Source organism: Nomascus leucogenys, chromosome 1a (genome assembly GCF_006542625.1).
Source record: "Nomascus leucogenys isolate Asia chromosome 1a, Asia_NLE_v1, whole genome shotgun sequence".
Lineage (NCBI taxonomy): Eukaryota > Metazoa > Chordata > Mammalia > Primates > Hylobatidae > Nomascus > Nomascus leucogenys.
Genome location: NC_044381.1, coordinates 90,334,752 through 90,362,447, shown reverse-complemented (window position 1 = coordinate 90,362,447; position 27,696 = coordinate 90,334,752). Strand labels below are relative to the sequence as shown.

The following is a 27,696-nucleotide window of genomic DNA, read 5'->3' as shown; positions in this document are numbered from 1 at the left end:
CCTGGGTGACAGAGTGAGACCTTGTCTCCAAAAAAAAAAACTGAGTTGGAGTATACTTTCAACTGTTATAAAAACAGAAATACCGGCCAGGCACGGTGGCTCACACCTGTAATCCCAGCACTTTAGGAGGCCGAGGCAGGCAGATCACGAGGTCAGGAGTTCAAGACCAGCCTGGCCAATATGGTGAAACCCCGTCTCTACTAAAAATACAAAAAAATTAGCTGGGCATGGTGATGCATGCCTGTAGTCCCAGCTACTCGGGAGGCTGAGGCAGAAGAATCACTTGAATCCGGGAGGTGGAGGTTGCAGTGAGCCAAAATTGCGCCACTGACTCCATCCTGGGCGACAGAGCAAGACTCCGTCCAAATGAAAAAAAGAAAGAAAGAAATACTGGCCGGACACGGTGGCTCACACCTGTAATCCCAGCATTTTGGGAGGCCAAGGTGGGCGGATCACCTGAGGTCAAGAGTTCAAGACCAGTCTGGCCAACATGGTGAAACCCTGTCTCTACTAAAAATGCAAAAGTTAGCCAGGTGTGGTGGCACACGCCTGTAATCCCAGCTACTTGGGAGACTGACTCAGGAGAATTGCTTCAACCCAGAGGCAGAGGTTTCAGTGAGCCAAGATTGCGCCACTGCACTCCAGCCTGGACGACAGAGTAAGACTCCATCTCAAAAATAAAACAAAAATAGGCCAGGCACGGTGGCTCATGCCTGTAATCCTAGCACTTTGGGAGGTTGAGGTGGGCAGATCACTTGAGGTCAGGAGTTCGAGACCAGCCTGGCCAACATGATGAAACCTTGTCTCTACTAAAAATACACAAACTAGCCGGCCGTGGTGGCGGGTGCTTGTAATCCCAGTTATTCAGGAGGCTGAGGCACGAGAATCGCTTGAACCCAGGAGGCAGAGGTTGCAGTGAGCCAAGATTGCACCACTGCACTGCAGCCTGGGTGACAAAGCAAGACTTCATCTCAAAAAACAAAAAACAAAAAACAAAAACAAAAAAAAAACTAAACAGAAATACTAAGTTATGGTAGAATGAACAACACTAGAAATTGTTGCATGGTAGAAGTTTTGTTTTAAAATAGAGAATAATTTCATTCTTTATGTAAATTACCCAAAATTTTAACATGAAAGACAAGTCTTTTTTAAATGACAATGATTTTACTATAAGTTGAGCATTTCAAATCTGAAAATCTGAAATGCGCCAAAATTCTAAACTTTTTGAGCACCGACATGACACTCAACAGAAATACTCATTGGAGCATTTTGGATTTTGACTTTTCGGATTTGGGATGTCAACTTGTTAAGTATAATGCAAGTATTCCAAAATCTGAAAAAAATCTAAAATCAGAAACACTTCTGGTCCCAAGCATTTCAGAAAAGTGATACTCAAACTGTATGTACAGCAAGTGTCAAGACAGAATAGGCAGTATAGCCATTCATGAAGGTTACAGGTCAGTAAAGCTCTTGCCAAAGTTTAATCTGGAAGATAAGTAGTGGCCATGCTCTAAAAATTGACCAAAATTGTTTAAAGATCTTTGAGACATTGGTGTAAACAAATGCTAAGAGCTCAGGCTCTGAGTCAGATATGGTTTCAGTTCTGATTCTGGTTCTTACTAGCTGTGGGATTTGGGGCAAGTTCCTTAACATTCTCTGTCTTAGTATACACTTCTATAAATGGAGAAAGCGGTTATGAATACTAAATTGGATAATGATTATAAGCACACTCAGCATATGTCTGGCCCACATTACTCCAAAAATTTTAGCGAATATCGTTTAAGCTGTTCTTCCTTGGTTTGACACAGGTGCTTTGAAATGAGTTGAAGTAACTAAACTATGCTTTTGTCCTCTGTTTCTCAGACCGTAAGTAAACCACAAACTTGGTATATTTTGCTATCACTATACTTTAAAAATCTGGAGTTCAAGAGTTTCCAGATACTAATTTAAAAACCATTTTGTTGTCAAATCGTGGCCCAGCAGGCTGTTTGAATCTCCTAGGCCAATAGTTCTACTGTGTCAAAATCACCTGGAGGACTTGTTTTAAAACATAGATTGCTGGGCCCCATCTCCAGCGTTTTTCATTCAGTGAGTTTGGGGTTGGGTCTTAAGAATTTGCACTTAAAAGTTCCCAGATGATGCTGTTAGTTGGGGATGAGGTCACTCTTCAACAACTTCTGCCCTAGGCCTAGGAGAAAGAATAAGCTTCCTTGACCTGTAGCTCTGTCCTTATAATAGAGCTGCATTCAAATGCAAACACATTCTAAGAATCTTTCAGTACTCCTGTTTCATGCTTTAACATCTGGCCTAATATCATCCTACTGGGAAGTTAGATGGAAACTCCTGTGGATTCATAGAGTAATTCTGTCAGTCTTTAAATAAGTAGTCAAATGTTTTTTTAAAAGTTTAAAAATTTTTAAAAAGTAAAAAGTAGTCAAAGGTAGTAAAACCTTAGGGACATAAAGCATTTTAAACCTTACCTGTCCTGATAACTAATACTGTCATGCAAAATCCAGTGAAACGACTTGTTCAGAGCCATGTGTAGGAGCAGCTGCCTACGTGGCGTGATTTTGAGAACACCACAAAAGACTTCCTGTTCCCAAATATCTCTTCTCACTGTGAATGATGCCAACAATTATTGTATCATCTCTAGCTTTTTTATTCCACAATTAGCAAAATGGTCTAAAATACAGATAACCCTGCTAAAAATAATCCATTGAATTTATTAAATTGACTCTGGGTAATCCAGTGTATCTATATAAAGCAGTGTTTTGTTTATATACATCTCCACTCCTCCCACACACAAATCAGTTTTATCTGCTTAATTCTTTTATAAGTAGACAATGTGGATGAAAACATGCTTTCACTTTTGCCTGTGTTTGGTTGGGAGGTAGAGTTGGGAATTAGAGAGAGCTAGAGGAAGATAGGAAAGGTATGGGGGAAAACCTAAAAGCACTGAGGGCCATAAATGAGGAGGGTTGCTTAGAGGGAGGATTCAGAAAGGGGAGACAGCAAAGCTTTTGTCTCATTGTTAGTTTTGTTTGTTTATTTTTTGAGACTGGGTCTCACTATGTCACCCAGGCTGGAGTGCAGTGGCACAATTACAGCTTACTGTAGGCTTAAGCGATCCTCCCACCTCCCAAGTAGGACCACAGACACAAACCACCACCACACTCAACTAATTTTTTCTCTTTATTATTTTTTTTAATTATTATTTTTTTTGAGATGGAGTTTTGCTCTTGTTGCCCAGGCTGGAGTGCAATGGCACGATCTTGGCTCACCGCAACCTCCACCTCCTGGGTTCAAGTGATTCTCCTGCCTCAGCCTCCCGAGTAGCTAGGATTACAGGCATGCACCATCATGCCTGGCTAATTTTGTATTTTTAGTAGAAACAGGGTTTCTCCATGTTGGTCAGGCTGGTCTCGAACTCCTGACCTCAGGTGATCCACCCACCTCAGCCTCCCAAAGTGCTGGGATTACAGGCATGAGCCACTGCGCCCAGCCTTTATTTTGATTTTTATTTATTTTTTGAGATGGAGTTTCACTCTTGTGGCCCAGGCTGGAGTGCAGTGGCGCCATCTCAGCTCACAGCAACCTCTACTTCCCGACTTCAAGCCATTCTCCTGTCTCAGCCTCTCAGGTAGCTGGGATTACAGGCACCCACCACCACATCCGGCTAATTTTTGTATTTTTAGTAGAGACGGGGTTTCGCCATGTTGGGCAGGCTGATCTCGAACTCCTGACCACATGATCTACCCACCTCGGCCTCCCAAAGTGCTGGGATTACAGGTGTGAGCCATCGCACATGACCTAATTTTCTTTTATTATTTTGGTAGAGACAGAGTCTCACTGTGTTATCCAGGCTGGTCTCAAACTCCTGGGCTCAAGCGATCCACCCACCTTGGCCTCCCAAAGTGCTGGGATTACAGATGTGAGCCACCATGCCCGGCCTCATTCCTTTTTAATCACTGGAATTATATTTGTTTATCAGAAGTTTTAAGTTTGCACCTTTTTTTCCTAGACATATTAACAGTGCACTAAGCTCCTGAAATTTGCCTTGCCTTTCCAGTAGTTTCTTAGAAGTGGCTGGTAAATATTCCCACTACTTCCCCAAAGGGCAACTAGAAGCTTGCATGTCAAGGCTTGAAACCTTGCATAGAGTCTTCTAAACTGTTGGCCAGGGCTGACATGACAGAGTCTAAGTGATAAAAAGTTCTCCATGGCTGCTTGCAAAAGCACAGGTTGCTGGTTATCACTTACCCCAAGGCTTGTAACAGTGAAATTGAACCATCATAAGTACTACCTTAGAAAATTTATTCATTTAAATTAATATGGCATACTAATATATTAAAACAATTTTAAGCTGGAATTTGCAACATCTTGCTTTCATAAAAACAGACTTATTTGGGCCGTGTGTGGTGGCTCATGCCTGTAATCCCAGCACTTTGGGAGGCTGAAGCGGGTAGACCACTTGAGGCCAGGAGTTGGAGACCAGCCTGCCCAACATAGCAAAACCCCATGTCTACTAAAAATACAAAAATTAGCCAGGTGTGGTGGTGCGTGATTGTAGTCCCAGCTACTCAGGAGGCTGAGGCACGAGAAGTATTTGAGCCCAGAGGCAGAGGTTGCAGTGAGCAGAGACTGTGCCACTGCACTCCAGCCTGGGTAACAGCAAGACTCTGTCTCAAAAACAAAAAAAAAGGACTTATTTGTATGTAATTGTTAGTTATGTAATTCTGAAAAGCTTTTAAAATCTGCTCTTTACAGGGTGAAAGGTTGAGCCATGCAGTAGGCTGTGCTTTTGCAGCCTGTTTAGAGCGCAAGCAGAAGCGGGAGAAGGAATGTGGAGTGACTGCTACTTTTGATGCTAGTCGGACCACTTTTACAAGAGAAGGATCATTCCGTGTCACAACAGCCACTGAACAAGCAGAAAGAGAGGAGATCATGAAACAAATGCAAGATGCCAAGAAAGGTACAATCTGTTCTACAGTGTGTATTTACGGAATGCAGTTTTTCCCAACAAGGTATTATTTTGAAGCTACCAGGGGTAAGTTTTCTCATAATCAAAGAGAACCCTTAGCAATATAAAACCTTATAACAAAGTTGAAAATCTTAAAAACTGCTTCCTTTCGAGTGGCTAGTTTAATGGCTTCAAAAATATTTACTCCATTATAGTAAGCTATCTGAGGAATCAGAGTGCAGTTGAAGAAGCTGCAGAGACATCTCTTACCCCTTCCTCCCATCGTGAAATACGTTTTTAATTCTGATGCATCTGATCTCTATGAGGAGCAAATGAATCAAGTACCTGCATCTTAAAGGAAGCAGCATAGGTCCCAGGGCTTAAGGCTGCAAAGCATCCACGGACTCTGATGCTAGCAGAGAGATTTAACAGTAATACTGTTTATATGAGATTATTGCTGTTTTTTAGTGCTTTCTAGTCACAAAAGTCTATAGATTTTGAGAGGTAAGCCTGTAACTCTTTTTCCTATAGCCCTGTTAATTTAATTTAGTGTGTGATTTTATAGAGTGTGAGTTTTATTTAGGTACACATGGCATCACAGCAGAAATGCCTGTGCAAACATTCAAGTTAGTCAGCAGTCTATAAATGTGAGTTGGGTATATTTTAGAACTAAATGATAGGGCTTGAAAATACTTTTGCGTTCTTGTATTGTAAGTAGGGTTAAAACCAACAAGACAAGCACAAACAATTCAGGTTAACTAATAGACATTAATATAATTTTGAGGCCAGGTATAGTGGCTCACAGCTGTAATCTCAATACTTTAGGAGGCGGAGGAGGAAAGATCACTTGAGGCCAGGAGTTTGTGACCAGACTGTGCAACATAGACTCTATCCCTAAAAAAAGAAAAAAAAAAAAATTTCCCATATTTGGTGGTACACATCCATAATCCTAGCTGCTTGGGAGGCTGAGACCAGAGGATTGCTGGAGCCCAGGAGTACAAGGTTACAGTGAGCTGTGATCATGCTACTGCACTCCTCCAGCCTGGGTAACAGCAAAACCCTGTCTCTTAAAAACAAACAAATATATATATATGATATATTTTTTTACTATAACCTTTTAGTTCTAAACTAGTCATTTTTTTGTTGTTGTTGTTTTGGTTCGATTTGGGTTTTTTTTTTTTTTTGAGACAGAGTCTAGTTCTGTTGCCCAGGTTGGAATGTAGTGGTGCAGTCTCCGCTGACTGCAGCCTTCACCTCCTTGGCTCAAGCGATTCTCCTGCCTCAGCCTCCTGAGTAGCTGGGATTACAGGTGAATGCCACCACACCCAGCTAATGTTTGTATTTTTAGTAGAGATGGGCTTTCACCATGTTGGCCAGGCTGGTCTCAAACTCCTGACCTCAGGTGATCTGCCTGCCTTGGCCTCCCAAAGTGCTGGGATTACAGGTGTGAGCCACTGCACCTGGCCTTAAACCAGCCCTTTTGGATAGCATCATTGACTAATACTGACCCAAACAGCTCTAATTCTTAACCCCCCTCCAAAAAAAAAGCATACATATTTTTATTTGAAATGAAATTATTGATAGTGATTTTTTTTCATTTCTTGTAAATATTTGCACCAGGAAGCCAAAGGGGGGAAAAAATCATGCTATCTGTACTAGAAAATTTAACCTGTATTACTGTTATCTAATATGCTTTAGTGATCTTCAGACTATTCACTATTTAAGCGTGTTCTTTAATACCACCAAATAATATTCATTGTTATGCACAGCAACTGCAAAGAGATTGAGTCCCAAGATCTATAAAGGATTGTAAGAGTTGGTGGTTGAGATTTGTCACAATCAGAATGAGACTCAACTGGTACCCACAGTCTTATATTTACTCAAATTTAATCCAGTTCAAAATTTTACTACTGCATGCTTTTATTCAAATGAACCACAAATGCATGATTTAAAGACTGCTTTAGGTCAGGTGTGGTGGCTCACGCCTGTAATCCCAGCACTTTGAGAGGCGGAGGCAGATGGATCACCTGAGGTCAGGAGTTCATGACCAGCCTGGCCAACGTGGTAAAACCTCGTGTGTATTAAAAATACAAAATGAGTTGGGCGTGGTGGTGTGCACCTATAATCCCAGCTACTTGGGAGTCTGAGGCAGGAGAATCACTTGAACCTGGGAGGCAGAGGTTGCAGTGAGCCAAGATCGTGCCATTGCACTCCAGCCTGGACAAAAAGAGCGAAACTCCATCTCAAACAATAAATAAATAAATAAAGACTGTTATATATGACATTCTTTGACACCTAATCAAAGATATATGGTTAAACTTATGCTTATTTAGACCTTTCTAATGCTACAGTTCCCAAAGTTCTCCTCCCCTAACACACAAGCATTGAAAATCATGAATCATTCTTTAAAAGACCACATATTAGGAATTCATAGGAACTGAGTTTTTAAGATCTTTTTCACAGTCTTAATTTATAAATCACTGAATGAGAATAAAAGATCTAACATTTCTGTCTTAGTAGATATGCTTTGTGACATATAGTACGTTACTAAGCCTTTTATCTGTCTGAAAAATGGATCTGAACCCTACTTCTAACTTATCTTTTAAGAGACATTGGGAAGGAAATGGGTAAAAGGACCTAGAGGGCTTTCGAATTTGTCAGCTCTGTAAACTCAGATTATTTGAAGACATTGCTAAGGTCTTCATTCTCTTTATTTTCTTGAGCTGAAACAGATAAGATAGTCATTGGTTCATCAGTTGCCCCTGGCAACACTGCCCCATCCCCATCCTCTCCTACCTCTCCTACTTCTGATGCCACGACCTCTCTGGAGATGAACAATCCTCATGCCATCCCACGCCGGCATGCTCCAATTGAACAGCTTGCTCGCCAAGGCTCTTTCCGAGGATTTCCTGCTCTTAGCCAGAAGATGTCACCCTTTAAACGCCAACTATCCCTACGCATCAATGAGTTGCCTTCCACTATGCAGAGGAAGACTGATTTCCCCATTAAAAACGCAGGTAATGTAGCATCTACCTGACTCATGGGGTACTCGAGCACTGAAGCATTCTCATCACTTCCCATGAAGACACTAATCCCATTAAACTAGGCATTCCTCTTTCCCTGAGGTTGGTTGATAGTTGTATCTTTTGTCATTTCCCATAATGGGAAAACTAAGGTCCATGGAGGGGGATGTGAATCCGTAATTTCTCTTCAACAAACAGGCAGCAGAGCCATTATGGAATTTCTAGCCTAAGCCACAATATTTGTGGTTTGTCCCCATGTAAGTGCATTCACTGCCTCTCAGCCAACCTGCTTCCAAACATCAAGGGTCTCCAGTTTCTATTCTTATTCTGCCATTTGGGACCCAGCAGGGAATTAATTAAAGAGGCCTTAGAAACACATAGCATTACCAGCAGAAGAAATGGATATGTGCTCATTGTCCTTCTGGCTGGTTGGCTCCTTAGGGAGGAAACTCTAGACAGTTCTCTCGTGTACATCTAAGATCTATCGTTCATCACCGACAGTGGACTTGTTCACAAATATTCATTACCTTTCAGAACGTCCCACAGGCCTTTGTGTGGCTTCTGTACAGCTATGCCAGCCCCTGTAGGTCTATCCTCATCATAAAATCTGCAGCTAAAGTATTAGATCTGGTCAGTGCTTTTGTTGGGCTCTATTTTACCTCCCTCTGAGACATGTCAAGCCATTGCTATAACAGAATATGAGGAAACTGTCTCAATAGGCCATTCCTACTTATGGTATAAAAGTACAGAGAGTTAAGTTCATCAGACAGATGAAACTAGGCCTATAAGAATAGTTGGACTAGATGATTACGGAGGGTCTTTTCAGTTCTCAGCTGAGGTACCTCATTTCAGTTCACTCTCGTTCTAGGGCAGACAGGGAATAAAAACTATTATTCTCTTTACAGATGAGCAAACAGAGCTTTAGCACACATAATTAGCTTCCTCAGTGATACAAAAGTATCCTAGAGTCAGTATTAACAATAAAGGCCCTAGCGTCCTACACCTCTGCTCACTTTTTCATGTTATCATAGATCATATGCTTAGTACTGGCGACTTTGGAGAAAAATGAGATTGATGACATTGTCATAGTTTGTTACAGAGAAAAGCACTAAGCATCCACTAGTGCCCCAGACTTGAACCCATTTTCCTGACAGAATTACTAAAGGCTGTAGAACCTAATTCAGATCACAGCCTTGAGAACACGTTGGAAGGCATACAGGTTGCAAATGTCTTCTGCAAAGATCTGGCTAGCTGAACATCTTGGCACAAAAAGGGCAGATTCCCAACAGTGTTACAAGAAGAGGAAATGAAGAAATTTGGGGATTTGTAAGGGAGGAAGATGTGCCTTAGTACATTAATTGTTGACATTTTATACTTTCCCATCTGAAAAGCCAATGAAATTGTGGCCAGTAAATTTTTTGAAACTGGTTTTGTAGCCCTGCCATACAGTTAATTGAGCCTTTTCTTCCATAAACAGGAGATACAGTATAAAATGCCAGCTTGCATCATACTGTCAAATTTCAGGATTATTCCATTTTTCCATCTAGAGCCATTTTCTGTTTGCCTTGCAGTGCCAGAGGTAGAAGGGGAGGCAGAGAGCATCAGCTCCCTGTGCTCACAGATCACCAATGCCTTCAGCACACCTGAGGACCCCTTCTCATCTGCTCCGATGACCAAACCAGTGACAGTGGTGGCACCACAATCTCCTACCTTCCAAGGTTGGTGCCCTCTGACCTGCTCAGCTGTTCTCTTTACAACCAGTACTTTTAGTACACTGCTCACTAACTGTAAGTTGGCATCCTGAGCTTCCCAAGGCCTGGTCAGACCCCTTAATTTCTCTGTTTGATGTCTTAGATTCATTGATTTCTCTATTTGACGATGTCTTTGTGCCCTTCCTGTTTTCTGAGATGTCTGTGTTTGTCATTCTGCATGTGCCCATCTTTCACCCCATTCTATAAGGAATTTCTGTAGTCCCAACCTACTGCCTTATTTCCCACTTGACTGTTAAGGATCAGCATACCCATCCAGTTTCCCAAAAGCAGTAGTCATCAGAATTGGTTCAAAGGTTATGCTTTCTTTAGTGTAGTGGGGCAAAGTTTGTCATTCATTGTCTGGAGACATTTTGGGGCTTTACAAGTCGGGGGGTTGGGGGTGTTACTGGCATGTGGTTAGAGGCCAAGAATGCCACTAAACTTCCTTCAGTGTAGACGACAGCACCCACAACAAAGGATTATCCAGCCCAAAATGTCAGTGGTGCCAAGGTTAAGAAGCCCTGGACTCACCTAGTCTCTGCCCTGTCAAAGAGGCTCATAAAGAAAAAGGCACTCCTTTGAAGTCTTTAGTTCATCTTCTGTAACAAGTGTCTTAAAGTTTGCCTTTGTAGCATTGAAGAGTTAAAAGTTGTTTTCAGAGACAGTGACTAAATAGTGGATATTGACTCGGAGGTCAGCAAAGAATTTATGTAACTTAAGTTACAGACTTGTAGAATTTGAGCTGCTATAATTGCTGTTTCTCCGTTTCTTTTGAAAGAGAGCTCAGAGGAAGTTTTACTCCGGAGATAGTGCCCTGCTTCTCCTGGAAGAACTACACGCTTTTCCTCCAAGGGTCTTTTTCTTTTTAATAAACCTTCATAGTCATGTGTACCAAATGACTTTTCATGTCATCTAACAAACATTTATAATACCAGTAATAATAGGCACAATTTATTGAGCACTTACACATTGCTTGCCACATTGTGGTAGGTATTCATGCATTATTTCATTCAATCCCCACAACAATCCTGTGAGGTAGGTGTTACAGATGAAAAAAAAAAAGGCTTAGAGAGGATAAGTAAATTGCCCAAATCATATAGACAGGATTTAAACTGAGGTCCTCCTGAATATAATACCCATTACATTCTGCTGATTCTGCCTGCCTACAAGGCACTAAGTGTGCAAAATTGAATATTTCAGTTTCCTTTCCTTGCCTCTAAAGGGCTCCCAGTTTCTAGGTGAAAAAAAAATTTTTTTGCCACCAAAAAAGCAAAGGCAGTCTTTTAGACAAACTCTAGGTAAATAGTACCAACACCAGCCGGGCACGGTGGCTCATGTCTTGTAATCCCAGCAGGGAGGCTGAGGCAGGTGGATCGCCAGAGGTCAGGAGTTCGAGACCAGCCTAGCCAACATGGCGAAACCTCGTCTCTACTAAAAATACAAAAGTTAGCCGGGCACGGTGGCAGGCACCTGTGATCTCAGCTACTGGGGAGGCTGAGGCAGGAGAATCACTTGAACCAGGGAGCCGGAGGTTGCAATGAGCCAAGATCACACCATTGCACTCCAGCCTAGGTGACAAGAGTGAGACCCCATCTCAAAAAAAAAAAAAAATAGTACCAACACCATAGGCATGGCTGTCCAGTCCTAAAAAGGACATAATTATACTGTAGGTCAGGGGAAGGTGCTTGTCTACACCAAACTAAATGTTATTGAGAGCTGGGCTAAGGAGAAGAAACTAATATAGGTATCTGGAATAAAAGGAACAAGGGTTAGCAGATTTTAATAAGGGGAGATGAGGAAAGAATAGTAGGTATTTTGTGATATTGTAAACATCATAGAGGGGGAAAAAATCTTTGTTAAAAAAAAAATGTTCCGTGAGTTACCAGGAGAGTTAAAAAAAAAAAAAAAAAAAAAAAAAAACCTTCAAAAAAAGTTTAAATTGTATAGCAAATTACAAATTAATCAAGCAAATGAAAACATACTAACTTTGATTTCTCATCTGTAATAGGGGGATAATACCAGACTCATGGGGTTTTTGAGAGAATTAAATGAAATGATGCATGTAAAATACTAGCTTAATGACTAGCACATAATAACGAATCATATATACATTTTAACTTTTGAGGAGGAAACAGAGTAATTTTTTTTTTTTTTTTTTTTTGAGAGGGAGTCTTACTCTGTTGCCCAGGCCGGAGTGCAATGGTGTGATCTCGGCTCATTGCAACCTCCGCCTCCCAGGTTCAAGCGATTCTCCTGCCTCAGCCTCCCTAGTAGCTAGGATTACAAGCACACACCGCCACACCCAGCTAATTTTTGTATTTTTAGTAGAGACGGGGTTTTGCCACGTTGGCCAGGCTGGTCTCGAACTCCTGACCTCAGGTGATCCACCCACCTCGGCCTCCCAAAGTGCTGGGATTAGAGGTGTGAGCCACCACGCCTGGCCTATTTTTAACCAGTATTATTGTTAACATAATTTGACCTTTTGGAAAAGTGAAGAAGAGGGAAATGCTATACCTACTTTATTATACCAAAGGCTAAGCTATATCTAGAATAGTTAGATATTTTTTGCTGCTCCTATAACACAGCAGCTCTGTTCACCTTAATTTGAAATTGTTTTTGTAGGTTTAATTTCCCCACTCCCCATGCACATATTTTCCTAGAACAGTCATTTGACTTTATCTGTACAACCATTTAAAAATTACAACCTCTAATTCCCTTTGCCTAATGGGATGTACATCCAATGCAAGATATCATGGTTTTCCCAAACATCAACTCTTCTCTCTTATCCATTCCACTAGTATTGTACATTCACCTGACTGACACAGCTCCAAGGGGTAACTTGTACACCCTGCATGAATTAACTCCATTGATGTTGTCTGCTCCCATTGTAGCTAATGGCACTGACTCAGCCTTCCATGTGCTTGCTAAGCCAGCCTATACTGCTCTAGCACCTGTAGCAATACCTGTGCGTGAAACCAACCCTTGGGCCCATGCCCCTGATGCTAACAAGGAAATTGCAGCCACACGTTCGGGTAAGGTGGCCACAGATGGTGTTGAGGATTCTGGGATCAGATAAGTGACCCTGGTTCTAAAACTCAGCCAGTTAGCTGAGTGGTAACTAGGGAAGAATCCTTTCAGGAAAACTATGTTCCCTCCTGGAAATAAGTTGCTTACATAAGAAAGGATGGTGAAGGAGAACAAAAGAGATAAGATTGATAGTCATTAGGACTGTGGAACAAAACCACCCATAGAGCTTTTATAAAATACAGATTCCGGCCAGGCGTGGTGGCTCATGCCTGTAATCCCAGCACTTTGGGAGGCTAAGGCAGGTGGATCACGAGGTCAGGAGATCGAGACCATCCTGGCCAACATGGTGAAACCCTGTCTCTACTAAAAATGCAAAAATTGGCCAGGCGCGGTGGCATGCACATATAGTCCCAGCTACTCAGGAGGCCGAGGCAGGAGAATCACTTGAACCCAGGAGATGGAGGTTGCGGTGAGCCGAGATTGCGCCACTGCACTCCAGCCTGGGCAACAGAGCAATACTCTGTCTCAAAAAAAAAAAAAAAAAAAGAAGATTCCAGGGCCCCACCTCAAAGAATCCATCACCAGATTTGGTGATGTGCAGACATGCCTGTAGAAAGAGGGGGCCCTGCCTCCTACAATAGGAGGCCTACAAAAAGTGCTACAAAAAGCACTTCATTTTTGCTTTTTTATACTTTCTAGTTTTTGTATAAAAACCATCTATTAATTATAAAACCAAAAAGTTTTTTTTTTTTGGAGACAGAGTATTGTTCTGTCACCCAGGCTGGAATGCAGTGGCACGGTCTTGGCTCACTGCAACCTCCACCTCTCAGGTTCAAGCAACTCTTCTGCCTCAGCCTCCCGAGTAGCTGGGACTACAAGTGCATGCCACCAGGCCCAACCAATTTTTGTATTTTTAGTAGAAATGGGGTTTCACCATGTTGGCCAGGCTGGTTTCAAACTCCCGACCTTGTGATCCACGCGCCTTGGCCTCCAAAAGTGCTGGGATTACAGGTGTGAGCCACCATACCCAGCCTCAAAAGGTTTTAACATAGTAATAAAGGCAGTTCACCAAAAAGACAACATATTTCTGGAAGCCAGGCAGAGGCCAGCAAGATACGGCCAGGTCACTGGTTATTTTCTTTTTGCTCTGTTAGAGCAGAAGATGAATTGCCTTGGGCCCTTTAGAGGATGTGCAAGCTAAGTTTTTGTTTGTTTTGTTTTGGTTTTTGAGACGGAGTCTCGCTCTCTCACCAGGCTGGAGTATCTCGGCTCATCGCACCCTCCGCCTCTCAGGTTCAAGCAATTCTCTTGCCTCAGCCTCCCAAGTAGCTGGGACTGCAGATGCATACCACCACACCCAGCTAATTTTTGTATTTTTAGTAGAGACGGGGTTTCACCATGTTAGCCAGGATAGTTTTGATCTCTTGACCTCAGGTGATCTGCCCGCCTCGGCCTCCCAAAGTGCTGGGATTACAGGCATAAGCCACTGCATGTGGCTTTTTTTTTTTTTTTTTTTTTAAGACAGAGTTCTCACTGTGTTGCCCAGGCCAGAGTGCAGTGGCACAGTCATAGCTCACTGCAGCGTCCAACTCTTGGGCTCAAGTAGTCCTCCTGCCTCAGCCTCACAAGTAGCTGGGATTACAGGTGTGAGCCACCACAACCAGCTAGTTGCTGTTTTGTGGATGAGCCATAGCAACAGGGAGGGGTTTCTGACATCATCAGTCACCTGCCTTGGTTTAATGCATTTGAGCCATATCTAGACAGTGCTTCAGTGTGGCTGACACAGCAGCATGATCTTGACAAGTTTTCTTCATCCTACCACAAAATCCCAGTTGGTAATAGAGACTTTCCTCCTACCTAGCAAAACCACAAAATGTCCCATTAGGGGGGACATGTTGTACATGTTAGGATCATTCAAATAACCAAGATTATAAGGTGAGGAAAGATGCCCCTAACTGATTCTTTTGTCTCATCTTGTTGGTTCCAGGGACCGAGTGGGTTCAATCTTCTGGTGCTGCCTCTCCAGGTCTCTTCCAGGCCGGTCATAGACGTACTCCCTCTGAGGCCGACCGATGGTTAGAAGAGGTGTCTAAGAGCGTCCGGGCTCAGCAGCCCCAGGCCTCAGCTGCTCCTCTGCAGCCAGTTCTCCAGCCTCCTCCACCCACTGCCATCTCCCAGCCAGGACCACCTTTTCAAGGGAATGCATTCCTCACCTCTCAGCCTGTGCCAGTGGGTGTGGTCCCAGCCCTGCAGCCAGCCTTTGTCCCTGCCCAGTCCTATCCTGTGGCCAATGGAATGCCCTATCCAGCCCCTAATGTGCCTGTGGTGGGCATCACTCCCTCCCAGATGGTGGCCAATGTATTTGGCACTGCAGGCCACCCTCAGGCTGCCCACCCCCATCAGTCACCCAGCCTGGTCAGGCAGCAGACATTCCCTCACTACGAGGCAAGCAGTGCTACCACCAGTCCCTTCTTTAAGCCTCCTGCTCAGCACCTCAACGGTTCTGCAGCTTTCAATGGTGTAGATGATGGCAGGTTGGCCTCAGCAGACAGGCATACAGAGGTTCCTACAGGCACCTGCCCAGTGGATCCTTTTGAAGCCCAGTGGGCTGCATTAGAAAACAAGTCCAAGCAGCGTACTAATCCCTCCCCTACCAATCCTTTCTCCAGTGACTTACAGAAGACGTTTGAAATTGAACTTTAAGCAATCCTTATGGCTGTGTTATCTTGTCCGTACCAGACAGGGAGCAGGGGGTAGAGGTCAAAAGGAGCAAAACAGACTTTGTCTCCTGATTGATTAGTACTCTTTTCACTAATCCCAAAGGTCCCAAGGAACAAGTCCAGGCCCAGAGTACGGTGAGGGGTGATTTCGAAAGACGTGGGAAAAAGCATTCCTAGAGAAAAGCTGGCTTGCAATTAGGCTAAAGAAGTCAAGGAAATGTTGCTTTCTGTACTCCCTCTTCCCTCACCCCCTTACAAATCTCTGGCAACAGAGAGGCAAAGTATCTGAACAAGAATCTATATTCAAAGCACATTTACTGAAATATAAAACACAACAGGAAGCAAAGCAATCTCCCTTTGTTTTTCAGGCCATTCACCTGCCTCCTGTCAGTAGTGGCCTGTATTAGAGATCAAGAAGAATGGTTTGTGCTCAGGCTAGGGAAGAGAGAGGCAGGCTATGCTGCCAGAATTCCCAGGGGGACATATCAGCAACTGCTCAGCAGAGCTATATTTTGAGGGAGAAGTTGAGCTTCAATTTTGAGTAACAGAATATTATATATATCAAATGCCAAAATCTTTATTTTTATGCATTTAGAATATTTTAAATAGTTCTGATATTAAAAAGTTGTATGAGTTGTAAGTAATCTTGCCAAAGTTAAAGGGGTTAGTTGTAAGAAATTGTACATAAGATTGATTTATCATTGATGCCTACTGAAGTAAAAAGGAAAGGCTGGAAGCTGCAGACAGGATCCCTAGCTTGTTTTCTGTCATTCATTGTAAGTAGCACATTGCAACAACAATCATGCTATGACCAATACAGTCACTAGGTTGTAGTTTTTTTTTTTAAATAAAGGAAAAGGTTTAAAACCAGGACAATACTGCTATGATGGAATCCTAATGTCATTTTAATGGAATCTATCGAAATATGCTCTATAGAGAATATATCTTTTATATATTGCTGCAATTTCCTTATGTTAATCCTTTAACACTAAGGTAACGTGACATAATCAATCATACCATAGAAGGGAACACAGGTTACCATATTGGTTTGTAATATGGGTCTTGGTAGGTTTTGTTTTATCCTTTAAATTTTGTTCCCATGAGTTTTGTGGGGATGGGGATTCTGGTTTTATTAGCTTTGTGTGTGTCCTCTTCCCCCAAACCCCCTTTCGGTGAGAACATCCCCTTGACAGTTGCAGCCTCTTGACCTCGGATAACAATAAGAGAGCTCATCTCATTTTTACTTTTGAACGTTGGCCTTACAATCAAATGTAAGTTATATATATTTGTACTGATGAAAATTTATAATCTGCTTTAACAAAAATAAATGTTCATGGTAGAAGCTGTTGCCCATGAAGGGCTGTTCTTTCCCCTTTATTAGTAAATGAATTTACTTTTCGTTCTTTTGGTCTCTCTCCATTCTACCGCTGCTGCAAATCCCTAGTTTAGTGACTGACTAGAAAAATACCCTTAAGATTCATATTTTCATTCATACTTTAAGTTAATGCTGAGTGTATCTCTAAAGTCAGATTCTTGCTGCTCAAAGTGTGGTCTGGAAAGCAGCATGGACTTTACCTAGGAGCTGGTTAGAAATGCAGAATCTCAGCCCCACCCCAGGACTGGGGCAGTGCTTCTCAACCTGGGCTATGCAATAGAATCACCTGAGGATGTTTTTTTAAAATCCTAATGCCTGGCCTATATTCCAGATCAATTAAATCAAAATTTTAGTGGGGCAGGAGAACCCCCCAGGTTGTGTTTTGGTTTTTAAGCTCGCAATGTGGTAGAAAGTTGAGAACCACTGGCCTAGGATGAGTTTTACCTCTAATCTTAGCCCACTATTCTGTGACTGGTTCTATTAGAACTAGTTAGCTGCTAGTTAACCTCAAACTTACCTTCTGATGTGTTTATACCACTAGGCCAAATTCTGGTTTAATTAAACTGGGGAGTTCAAGAAAGTGGCCTTTATTTTCCAATTTCTGTAGCAAAACCAGCCATAAGTGAACATGGATGCTCTTCAGTATTTTTCCAGTATTAAATGAAAAAAGACCTCTGCCCCAGCCCATGTTGCCTTTGTTGAATGAGTAGACTGAGAAGTATCACTCACCCATGATGTGGTTTGTCCCTTTTCCAGCCAGTGTGTTGGCAATAAAAGTCACCTTTCAGAGCTTTCGGCCCTGTAATGCCTGTCTTCCTTTGTCCAGAAATAACCTTTGCTTCTAGGCAGTCCTCTGGAAGATTTGTAGAAAGTTAAAGTGGAAAGGGACTTGGAAGCTCATAGAATCCATGCCTCTTCTTTTAGCATCAAGGAATTAGAAGTCCTGAGAGATGAAGAATGTTGTCTTCCAACTCACTCAAACCATTTCTGAAGCCATTTCCCTGTCACTGCATTGCCCACAACCCTTCCCCATTGGTATCCTCATCCTGCTAATGCTGTTTTTAATGACAGTCTGATTTTTCTCTGGCAGCAAACATTTTGCTTCACAGATTCCTACTTAAAGAAGAGAGGGTCTCCTCATTGTCACTGTACAGAGCAGGCTGGTCAGCTTTACACAGGTGTCAGATGAACCTTCACAGCCAGATTTGCATGTTGGCCTCAGGAGGGCTTCAAGGTCCAATATCTCGATGACGTAAAGAGCTTTTCCAGTTCGTTCATGCTCAGATAACAGTGCTAACTGCAACTGTTTCATCCCAAATCCCTATTTGAGGTCTTACATCTATTCCATTTTGCCAACAAGGGTTATGCTGTTAACCCTCTGCACTGGATTTAGAGCTGACTGAGGCACTGCCTAGAAGGGTGAGAGAGACTAGAGCAATGAACCATCGCTGATTCTAGCACAGAATACTTTCCCTGATACAGCAGGCGTTGGCATGCCCTTAGAAAACAGGTGTTAACTTTGAAATCATTACACATCTCCCTGCCCAGCTTTAAATTAAGTGGAGCCCTGACAGCTAGCTTTAAAACACATTGATGGGCCGGGCACAGTGGCTCACGCCTATAATCCCACCATTTTGGGAGGCCGAGGCGGGTGGATCACCTGAGGTCGGGAGTTCAAGACCAGTCTGACCAACATGGAGAAACTCCATCTCTACTAAAAATACAAAATTAGCCAGGCATGGTGGCACATGCCTGTAATCCCAGCTACTCGGGAGGCTGAAGCTGGAGAATTGCTTGAACCCAGGAGGTGGAAGTTGCAGTGAGCCAAGATGGCACCATTGTACTCCAGCCTGGGCAAGAAGAGCGAAACTCTGTCTCAAAAAAATAAAAAAAATGCATTGATGGTCAGGCGTGGTGGCTCATGCCTGTAATCCCAGCACTTTGGGAGGCTGAGGCGGGCAGATCACCTGAGGTCAGAAGTTCGAGACCAGCCTGGCCAACATGGTGAAACCCCGCCTCAACTAAAAATACAAAAGCTACCCAGGCATGGTGATAGGCATCTGTAATCCCAGCTACTCAGAAGGCTGACACAGGAGAATCACGAACCCAGGAGGCAGAGGTTGCAGTGAGCTGAGATCGCGCCATTGCACTCCAGCCAAACTCCGTCTCAAAAATAAAAAATAAATGCATTGAACTATTCCTGTGTAACAAATTATAAAGGGAAGCTGTAAAGTAAAGGTTATTCTTACCCAAACGGATTGCCCTTCTTGACAACAGCAGCCTGTGGTTATGTCAGAGATGCAAACTGCTGAAGGCTACAGAGGGAAGCTGGTACTGGCTGCCGTTGAGGCTAAACACTGGGTGGGGTTTTGAAAGAGCTAATGTATTCCAGAAGTTAACTTCCTTTGCTAGCCAGAGAGAGGAAGCTAAGAGTCCATCTTCCTTTCTCCGCAGCCCTACGAACTATTTTGGACTGGGGCTGGAACTAGCCTTCATCCCTACTGCCAGATGGGCTGAGCGTGAGGCTGGAAACGTGAACAGCTGGCACAGCAGAAGCTGGAGTAATATTCATTACCACAAAGCTGGGCCTGCAGGATCAAATCACAGTTGGCCAGCTCTGGCTGGTCGATGCACTCCCTGCCAGGGTCCCTGGGCTGGGCCGTGAGTGCTGCAGAACAACAGGGGAGAGAGAAGGTGGTGAGGAAGCTCTGTGTATGCTGAAAATTCTCACCTGCCATTTCATTTCCTTCAAAGGAACACAGCATTATAACTGCCAGATTGAAAACAAAGTGCACTTACCCTGTAACCTTTTAACCATACATACAAACTCTATGAGGGATGGTGGTTTCTACCTGTTTGTTGGCCTCACTTCAACATGCAGTGGTCCTCCCATTATTTGTGGCCTCAGCCCAGTGAATAGCTCTTCCCAGACTCCCAAATATTTATTGACTGGATGATTAAACATCTCTTGAAGTTAACTCCTTACGTTTGAGACCTGAATTACTAAACTGCTCTCACCTCTGGATTGGGAGAGCAGGTAGGATCAGCCCCAGGTAAAATTCTGAGTTAGCAAGAGCTCTGTTATCTTTTCCCTTTCTCTGCTGGGTTCCTCCAACCATCAAAGTTTTGTCCCTTCAATATCACCATCTTATCTTAGTCACCTGGGTCCTCATCCTTCCAGTTTTTCACGTTCCCCAGAGGAAGCAATGCATATTAGACAAGGTAATAGGAAAACAGTCCTGTTAACGGTGGCTCTAATACTAACTATACTGAGAACAAAGCCCTTGTTTTCTCTCCCTCTGAATTTACTAGGAACGTCTGTATCTCATAACTCCCTATTAAGAGTTTCATTCAGCTGGGTGTGGTGGCTCATGCCTGTAATCCCAGCACTTTGGGAGGCTGAGACGGGTGGATCACGAGGTCAGGAGTTCAAGACCAGCCTGGCCAAGATGCTGAAACCCTGTCTCTACTAAAAATGCAAAAATTAGCCAGGCGTGGTGGCGTGCCCCTGTAGTCCCAACTACTCGGGAGGCTGAGGCAGAAGAATCGCTTAAACCCAGGAGGCAGAGGTTGCAGTGAGCTGCGACCGCACCACTGCACTCCAGCCTGGGTGACAGAGCAAGATTCTGTCTCAAAAAAAAAAAAAAGTTTCATTCTACTGCTTCATCTCTCTTCTGGAAGGGGTTCTTAAGACTCAGCTGACTTAGATCAGAGCGGTACCTTCTCTGAAGTCAGACCTCAGGCAGCCAGAGAAAGCTTATCTTTCTCCTCTCTCCCCTTGTTTACTCACAAAATACCACTAAAAGACTGTTCGCTAGCAGTGAACAACCTTACAAAGGTTTGGTATATTGGTATAACCAGACTATTACCTACCTAAATTTACACAGATAACAAAGCCATTAATGCATATTGTTTCTAAAAGTCTGTAACTTTGGTATCAACTCTGTCTGAGCTGGTACAGCCCAAGACTTATCATAGTGGGAACTCGGCATAGTGATTAAGCACACCAGCTCTGGACCCAGACTGCCTGGGCTCAATCCGGGCTCTGCCACTTGCCAGCTGGGTAACTGGGCAAGTTGCTTAAGCCCTTTATGCACATTTCTTCATCTGTGAAATGGGACTAATAACAGCAACCTACTTCACAGCGATGTTGAGAAGTCCTCCCAGTAGAGCTATGTCCCTTAAACTCAGCCTAACTACCCCAAGGCCTCCTACCTTGGTGCTAACACTGAAATTCAATGTGCCACCCAACCATGAGTAGGGCAGGGTTAGGCAGCCTCACGCCGTGTGACCCAACAAAAAATGAACAGGTGAGAGCAGCCAGCAGAGGACCAGAGGAGAGTGGCCAGACTGAGGCCATGTCTGTCCCATCTGGGACACACGTCTCAGGCCATTTCAGCGTGGTGACCAGATATCAGGCAAGTTTCTCATTATAGTTTGGTTTTCCATATAATCCCATCTGGAGCTAACAGCAAACATAATGTCTAGGTCCTCTTGACAGTTCTCTCACTGTGAATCTGCATTTTGCTTTGTCTCAGAGCCTTGATTTGGTTATTATGTAGACAAGGTCAATTTTCTGGACATGATACAGGTGAAAAGTAGTCCCTGGAGTGTGGTGCTTTCGCCAATGTAACTTCATCATTGTGCAGGCAGGCCCTCAGTCACCAAGTATCTGAGTGTTGCGGCTTTTGTAGCTCGGCGAGCAGGAGGGAATGGAGGGAAGAACGAACTTTAACGCTCCCGTTCACCGAGCTGCGAGCAGCGGGAACATTTGTCCCTGTAACACCCCCTTGGGGCTCCGCGGTTGCTGGCATCTCCGAGTTTTCAGGCGCCACCATGTTCCCCTTGTCTATACGTCAGCACCCACCGCGGAAGCCCCCTGTGCCGTGGGCTGAGCGCGGGGCCGCCACGGGTGCGGGCGCGGGATCCGGGCCAATCCGGCGCCGGTAGCGCCAGCGGAGCGCAGCCTGCCGGGCCGAGGGGGCGGAGCGAGACGGTGGGCCGAGCGAGGCCCCGGACAGAGGTCAAGGCGGCGGGGCTGGCGAGGCTGGCGAAGCAGCAGGAAGGAACCCTGTAACCCTCCCTCCCGCTCGCCGAGCAACAAGTGAGAAAAAAGCCGCTGGGCACCATTTCCTGCCACAACATGAGCACCTAGTGATGCCAAGCACTGAGCTGGGCCCTGGGGAGGCTATCTCTAAAGAGATCATAGACAGGAAGCCAACAATTCAGTCCCACTCACAAAGCAACATTTCAGCCACAGACCTTCAATTTCTAATACTGGCCAGTCTCCACCCTCAGCCTGGCAGCTAGGAGGCAGCCAGGCCCGCCCCTCTGAGTGTAACCGTGCTCCTGGCGTGGCGCTGCAGCCCTGATTGTCAGGAATGCCCAGAAGACCAGGCAGGAAGGGCTCTGGCACCTCCGAGCCTGGCATACTCTCCCAAGGTCTGTATCAGGCCTGTGAGAATTGGCAACTTGGCCCGAGGTACCACTCTGTCTTCAGTCCCTCAGTGAACAAGAACCAAGGACGCAAGGAAGCACAGGCTGGGGGGCGAGCAAAGCCCTTTCGCCCTTTCCCCCTTTCCCTCCTGCTTATTTGAACATATCTCTTGTAAGGGTGAACTCTGAACCACAATCTGTTTCATCAGTTCTGATATGCACTTATTTTCACATCTCTCAAGTTGGTCTGCATCCTAATTGATGGTATCAGAATGGTGTCGTTTCATTGGCAGCATTTTTTTCTGGGTACAAAAATAATGCATCTTACAGGCAATTTGGATTTGTTGAAGTATGACAGAGTAGTAGCTAGAGGAGGTAAGGCTACGATGTCAAATATCAAATGATGCAAGTAAGGTTCCACATAGGTACAAGTATAGTAATTTCGTGGGGGGAAAAAAAAAACATGGGGAGTCAAAAGACATGGGCTGTAGTCCCAGGTAGGCCACATTTGCTGTGTGACCGGTGGAAACACCACTTATGCTCTCTGCATACCTGTCTCATTGGTAAAATGGTGATGATAATCCCTGCCCTTTCCTTTCTGGGTTATATGGTCAAATGGCCATAAAGGCACTTTTCAGTCATAGAACCACCTTTTTGCCACCCTGATTACAGTGGACAGATTTTAGTGGTCTGCCTTAAGTTTTATAATGAAATTCCAGTCAGTCATATGTCTCAAAATCGGTGAGTCTGAATGTCCTGCATGCATTAATGTCTATTAAGCTATCTCCAGGCGCCCAGCACAGCATCATTTCCTTCATCTCCACTACAGCCCTCTCAGGTGGTGGAGCAGCCCCACTGTAGAGAGGAGGAAAATGAGGCTCAGGAAGGTAAGCCCGTTGCCCCAAGTCACACTACCAGCAACTGGCAGGGTGAGCCAGGATTCAAACCAGAGTCCCTCAGACTGCAGAGCCACAGCCCTCGAGAACCAGTAAATATACTGGGGAATGCCCTTCCCATCCCCGGATATAGACCTTTCCTACCTGGTGAGACCACCTTCACCTCGGTGCTGCGGCTGACTGCCCGACTCCCCTGGTAGGCGCTGCATGTGTAGGAGCCCTCATCCCTGGCCCGCAAGTTGTAAATGAGCAGCGTGCCATCTGGGGACTGGTGGACACGGTGGCCATCAGCCTGCACAGGTAGCCCGTTCCTGGAGGAGAGAGGACACTGGGAGAGCCATCAAGGGCCTCTGGAGGCCTGGGAGACAGAGGGAAGAGGTAATCAAAGGCCATTCCAGAGCCAACCATTCCCACCCCTTGAGAGCAAACAGGTGGAGGACAGGGAGAAATCAAGAATGACCAAGGTTTCTAGGTTGGATGATGGTGGTGCCCCTCCAACCTTGGGAGATCCAAGGCTGGGGTGAATGGTGAGGTTATTTTCTGCTATTTCAAATTTGGGGTGCCTGTGAGATAGCAGGAGGCCTCAGATTTGAAGTCTGGAGCTCAAGAGTCCAGACCCAGATAGTGTGTCAGCATCGTACTGACGCAGCGAAGTGCATGTCTATGAGGTGGTCCAGGTCACACAGGGAGAAACCAAGGACAGGCCCTCAGGCACACCACAAGACAGTGGTTCCTGGAGCCGAGGGAAGGGAGAATTTCAAGAAGGAGCAAACGGCAAGCAGAACAACACTACAGGTCACGTAAAGACTGCAAGGTGTCCAGTGGAGTTAGGGAGAGAGGCAGTGACCTTGGTCAGGACAGTGTCCTGGAGCAGGGGCTGATGTGCGGCCCCACTGCAGGCCCTGAGGAGTGAGTAGGGAGATGAACAGACAGAGGCAACCAACATGGACAGCTGTAAAGGGGACACCGTGTCAGCGTAGGGTCTGCAGGGACATAGAGGCTCAATGGAAGGTGGTTGTGAAGAGGGGAGTTCTACGCATGTTTACTGCTGGAAAGATCCAGGAGAGGCCAACATGGAGAAGCAGGCCTGACAGGCTGATCGGGCATGGCTGGACTGAGCACACCAGTGGGGAAACCTCTAGCAGCTCCCACTGCCTTCCCTGGGCTCAAGGCCACAGAAGACACAGATGCTCTCCGCAATCCCATCACCTCCCCCGGCCAGTGCACAGGCTGGTTCCCATCCTGGTGTCCTCTCTCAAATGCCCACCTTTGGCACTTGCTGCTTCCTCTACCAAGAACATCCTTTGCCACTCTTAGCTATTAAGGTGCAGCCAAAGTCATTTCCCGGCCCCCCTTCCTTGACACTCCTCTGTGCACAGACAGCACTTGCAACAAAACACATGTGGATCTCCTGGGACGCTGGGCCATCTGCCCAGGAGTACTCTGGGACTCAGGTGACCCCAGGATCCCCAGAACCTAGCCTAGTCCCAACACATTACAGGGAAGGAGGAGGCAAAAAATGTCTACTAAATGAATGGACAAATATAAAACCAATTGATCTGGGGTAAAAGACCACTGAAGTCCACAAAGCTGAGTGTAGTCCAATGGCTCACAGCTCCAGGAGAGATTGTGCCACCAGGGGACATTTGGCAGTGGGTCTGGAGACATTCTTGTCATGACTTTAGGGAGGGTGCCCATGGCATCTAGTGGGTAGATGCCCTGGATGCTGCTAAACATCCTGCAAAGCACAGGACAGCCCTCAGCAACCAAAACTTACCAGCTCCAAACTGTCAGTGGTGCTGAGGTTAGGAAACCTTAGTGTAGCCCAACCAGCAGCCAGCCAGTGGCCCTACAGAGCTTCGCTCTGTAGGGATGAGGGTGCTGCAGCCCTCTCCCCTAGCACCAGGCCTGGAAGCCAGAATGGAAGCAGTGGTGACAGTGACATCCCTGGCAGAAAGGTGGACACCCACACCTGAGGTCGTGTAGGTCAGGGGGTGGGAACGGCTTGGAATAGAGACTTTACCTGGACCACCTGATGTTCACACTTTCTCCTGCTACCACACACAACAGCCTGGCGGTGTCACCTTCTGGCACTGTCACAGTAGGGGGCAGTCCTGAGATTGTCAGCTCCTCTGGGCACAAGGACAAGTCATTGTCAGCCACTATGAAAATCCTGCCCTACCCATGCCACCTGACCTCAAAGGCCACTCAGGACTGCCACTTTACCCAGAACTCTGAGCTGGACCCATCGCTGGTCTCGGTCCTGCCCGTTGAAAGCGACACAGGTGTAGAAGCCGCCATCTTCTACAGCCACTCGGCTGATGACCAGGGAGCCATCAGGCTGCAGCTGGTGTCTGGGGACCAAGTACAGCCAGTTGGCTCTAGCCCAAGGAGCCTCCCCTCTCCTCCAGCTCCGTCCCTCGAGCATGGGGTCAAGGAGGGAACACAAGGTCTTCCAGGTCCCTGGTGAGAGGCTAAGCATCCCCTAGTGTTCGGTGGGGTCTGACAGAAGGACCATTTGGCCTCAGACTTTACACCTGAAGCTGCTGACGCTTTCAGTGGTGCACTCTCGGCTCACTGCAACCTCTGCCACCCGGGTTCAAGCAATTCTCCCTCAGTCTCCCGAGTAGCTGGGATTACAGGCATGTGCCACCACGCCTGGCTATTTTTGTATTTTTAGTAGTGATGGGGTTTCAGCATCTTGGCCAGGCTGGTCTTGAACTCCTGACCTCGTGATCCACCCGTCTCGGCCTCCCAAAGTGCTGGTATTACAGGCGTGAGCCACTGCTCCTGGCCAAAAATGTCTGGCTTTTAAGCTTAACCATATAAACCACTTCAAGTTTTCTGATACAAAATTTCAGTTTGGGTTTCTAGTTTTTGCTATACTCATTTAGTGGGCTCAAATACTGGTTCTGCTGCTTATAAGCTATGTGATGTTAAGCTTCTGTGTGTAAAATGGGGGAAAAACAGCACCTGCTCAATATGGCTTTTTTGCAGGTCACGTGATAGAGAACAAAGCCTCATACTCAGTGCCTGCTCCCTAAAGGGTAGTGATTATGGTTATAGCTGGGAATGTGTTCTGACTCCATTTTCTCCTTCCATCATCACCTCTGTTAGCTGGCCTCTTATTTCTGTCCACTAACCACATTCTGGAAAGGCCCAGAGACTCAAATGTTAGCCAACCCAAGGAACCCTTTGCCCAGCTGCTCCATCTCTCAAGAGGCCCTGGAGTCCGGCTCAGGACTGGCCATGACAATGCCTTAGCCGCTTCCTTCCCTGGTGGCCTCCACAGGATAAGGTGGGGCTGGAGGCAGAATAGGAGGAAGGGGAGAGGAGTCAAATAAACCTGGGAGAAGAGACAGGCTGCCCATCTCTCTGCCACTCAATGGCTGGGGGCGGGAAGCCTTCGGCACGGCAGGTCATCCGAATCCGCTGGCCTGGACTGGCGTCCACCACCCAGGGCTGGTTCTGGTCCAAACGCAGCCTGCTAAACAAGCAGCCCACAGCATGAGGGGCCCTTGCCGCTGCCCCCGCCCACTCCCATGGGCACCTCTGCACAAGCCTGGTGGCCCCTTCTCCCTCTCGAGCCAGATTCAGTTTCCTAAAATCTCCTGCCTTGTTCTGGTTAGGAAACTGTCAATAACTACCTGGGGTGAAGTCTAAAGCTGCCTCCCCACCACCACCACTCCCTGCCTGTCCACCATAGCTGGCCAGACACACCCACCAGCCAGGATCCCCATCTGTCACCCCCCACCCTGCACATTTGCCACTAGGTCTTTGAGTTGGGCACCCCCTCCGGTCCTCCACACCCCCTCTGTAAACTGAACCATTCCTTAAGACCAGCCCAAGACGCTCCCCAAAGAAGCCGGCTCAGGCCCTCTAGCTCTGTGTGCCCTTCCCTTCCTCAGTTCCTGAGTCCTGAGCCTGTGGAACTGCACCATTCCCAGAAGCCTCCTCCTCAAGAGGCCCAGCTCTGGGAGCCCTGTTTTTCTAGGCCTGGCCTCCCAGAGCCCTGAGCAGGGGCTGGCAAGGCCTGGTCACAGCAGACCTTCCCCTCCTTACCTACTGAGACCCACGGCTCTGGCCCTGGCGTGGGGGAGGGCAAGATGGCATTGCTGAGTTCTTACCTGTTTGCAGGTTGTGGGTGTGAAGAGGGGATGGCCCCCAGGGGCCCAGCAGCCCCCACTTGGCCAAAGTCCTGAGCTGGGTCCCTGGGCTGAGGGAAGCGGCTCAGCTCAGCCTCAGACAGCACGGCCATGTCACCCCCTGTCATGAGGCCAAGAGAAACAAGGTGTGAGCTGTGGGGAAAAGGGAGTGGAAGGAAGGGTGGGCCATGAGACCAGCAGGGACTTACGGATAAATGAGGGCCACAGGGTGGCCCCTGCCAGCAGGAGAAATTGACTCAGAGAGACACCCTGGGCCCCTCTAGCATGAGGCAGCCCTCGGTCAGGCTCCCCATCCTGGCCTTCCCATTCGGGCCCCTGAGAATGCACTTGTGGATGGGGTGG

The 27,696-nt window shown here is 45.9% G+C and overlaps 2 protein-coding genes across 9 annotated transcripts in view; one reads left to right on the top strand and one right to left on the bottom strand.

The window, feature by feature from the left end:
• Positions 1-16,866, top strand: part of NUMB (NUMB endocytic adaptor protein) — a 198,533-nt gene extending 181,667 nt beyond the window's left edge. For 4 of the 8 annotated variants that reach the window (XM_003263675.3, XM_003263677.3, XM_030813067.1 and 1 more), the window contains 4 exons: positions 4,768-4,972; positions 7,684-7,977; positions 9,555-9,701; positions 14,749-16,866. In XM_003263675.3, the coding sequence (XP_003263723.2) occupies positions 4,768-4,972; positions 7,684-7,977; positions 9,555-9,701; positions 14,749-15,464 (1,362 nt within the window). In that variant the 3' untranslated portion in view covers positions 15,465-16,866. Of the gene's footprint in view, positions 1-4,767; positions 4,973-7,683; positions 7,978-9,554; positions 9,702-12,625; positions 12,767-14,748 lie in introns of all 8 variants that reach the window. The other 4 variants (XM_030813069.1, XM_030813058.1, XM_030813072.1 and 1 more) reach the window with 2 other exon arrangements.
• A 554-nt stretch (positions 16,867-17,420) lies between these two features.
• Positions 17,421-27,696, bottom strand: part of PAPLN (papilin, proteoglycan like sulfated glycoprotein) — a 36,930-nt gene continuing 26,654 nt past the window's right edge. Inside the window, exons 22-27 of the mRNA XM_030813044.1 lie at positions 27,316-27,454; positions 26,535-26,675; positions 25,415-25,542; positions 25,212-25,320; positions 23,333-23,499; positions 17,421-19,524 (exon numbers count right to left, since the gene is read on the bottom strand). Coding sequence (XP_030668904.1) covers positions 19,355-19,524; positions 23,333-23,499; positions 25,212-25,320; positions 25,415-25,542; positions 26,535-26,675; positions 27,316-27,454 — 854 coding nt within the window. The 3' untranslated portion in view covers positions 17,421-19,354. The remainder of the gene's footprint in view (positions 19,525-23,332; positions 23,500-25,211; positions 25,321-25,414; positions 25,543-26,534; positions 26,676-27,315; positions 27,455-27,696) is intronic.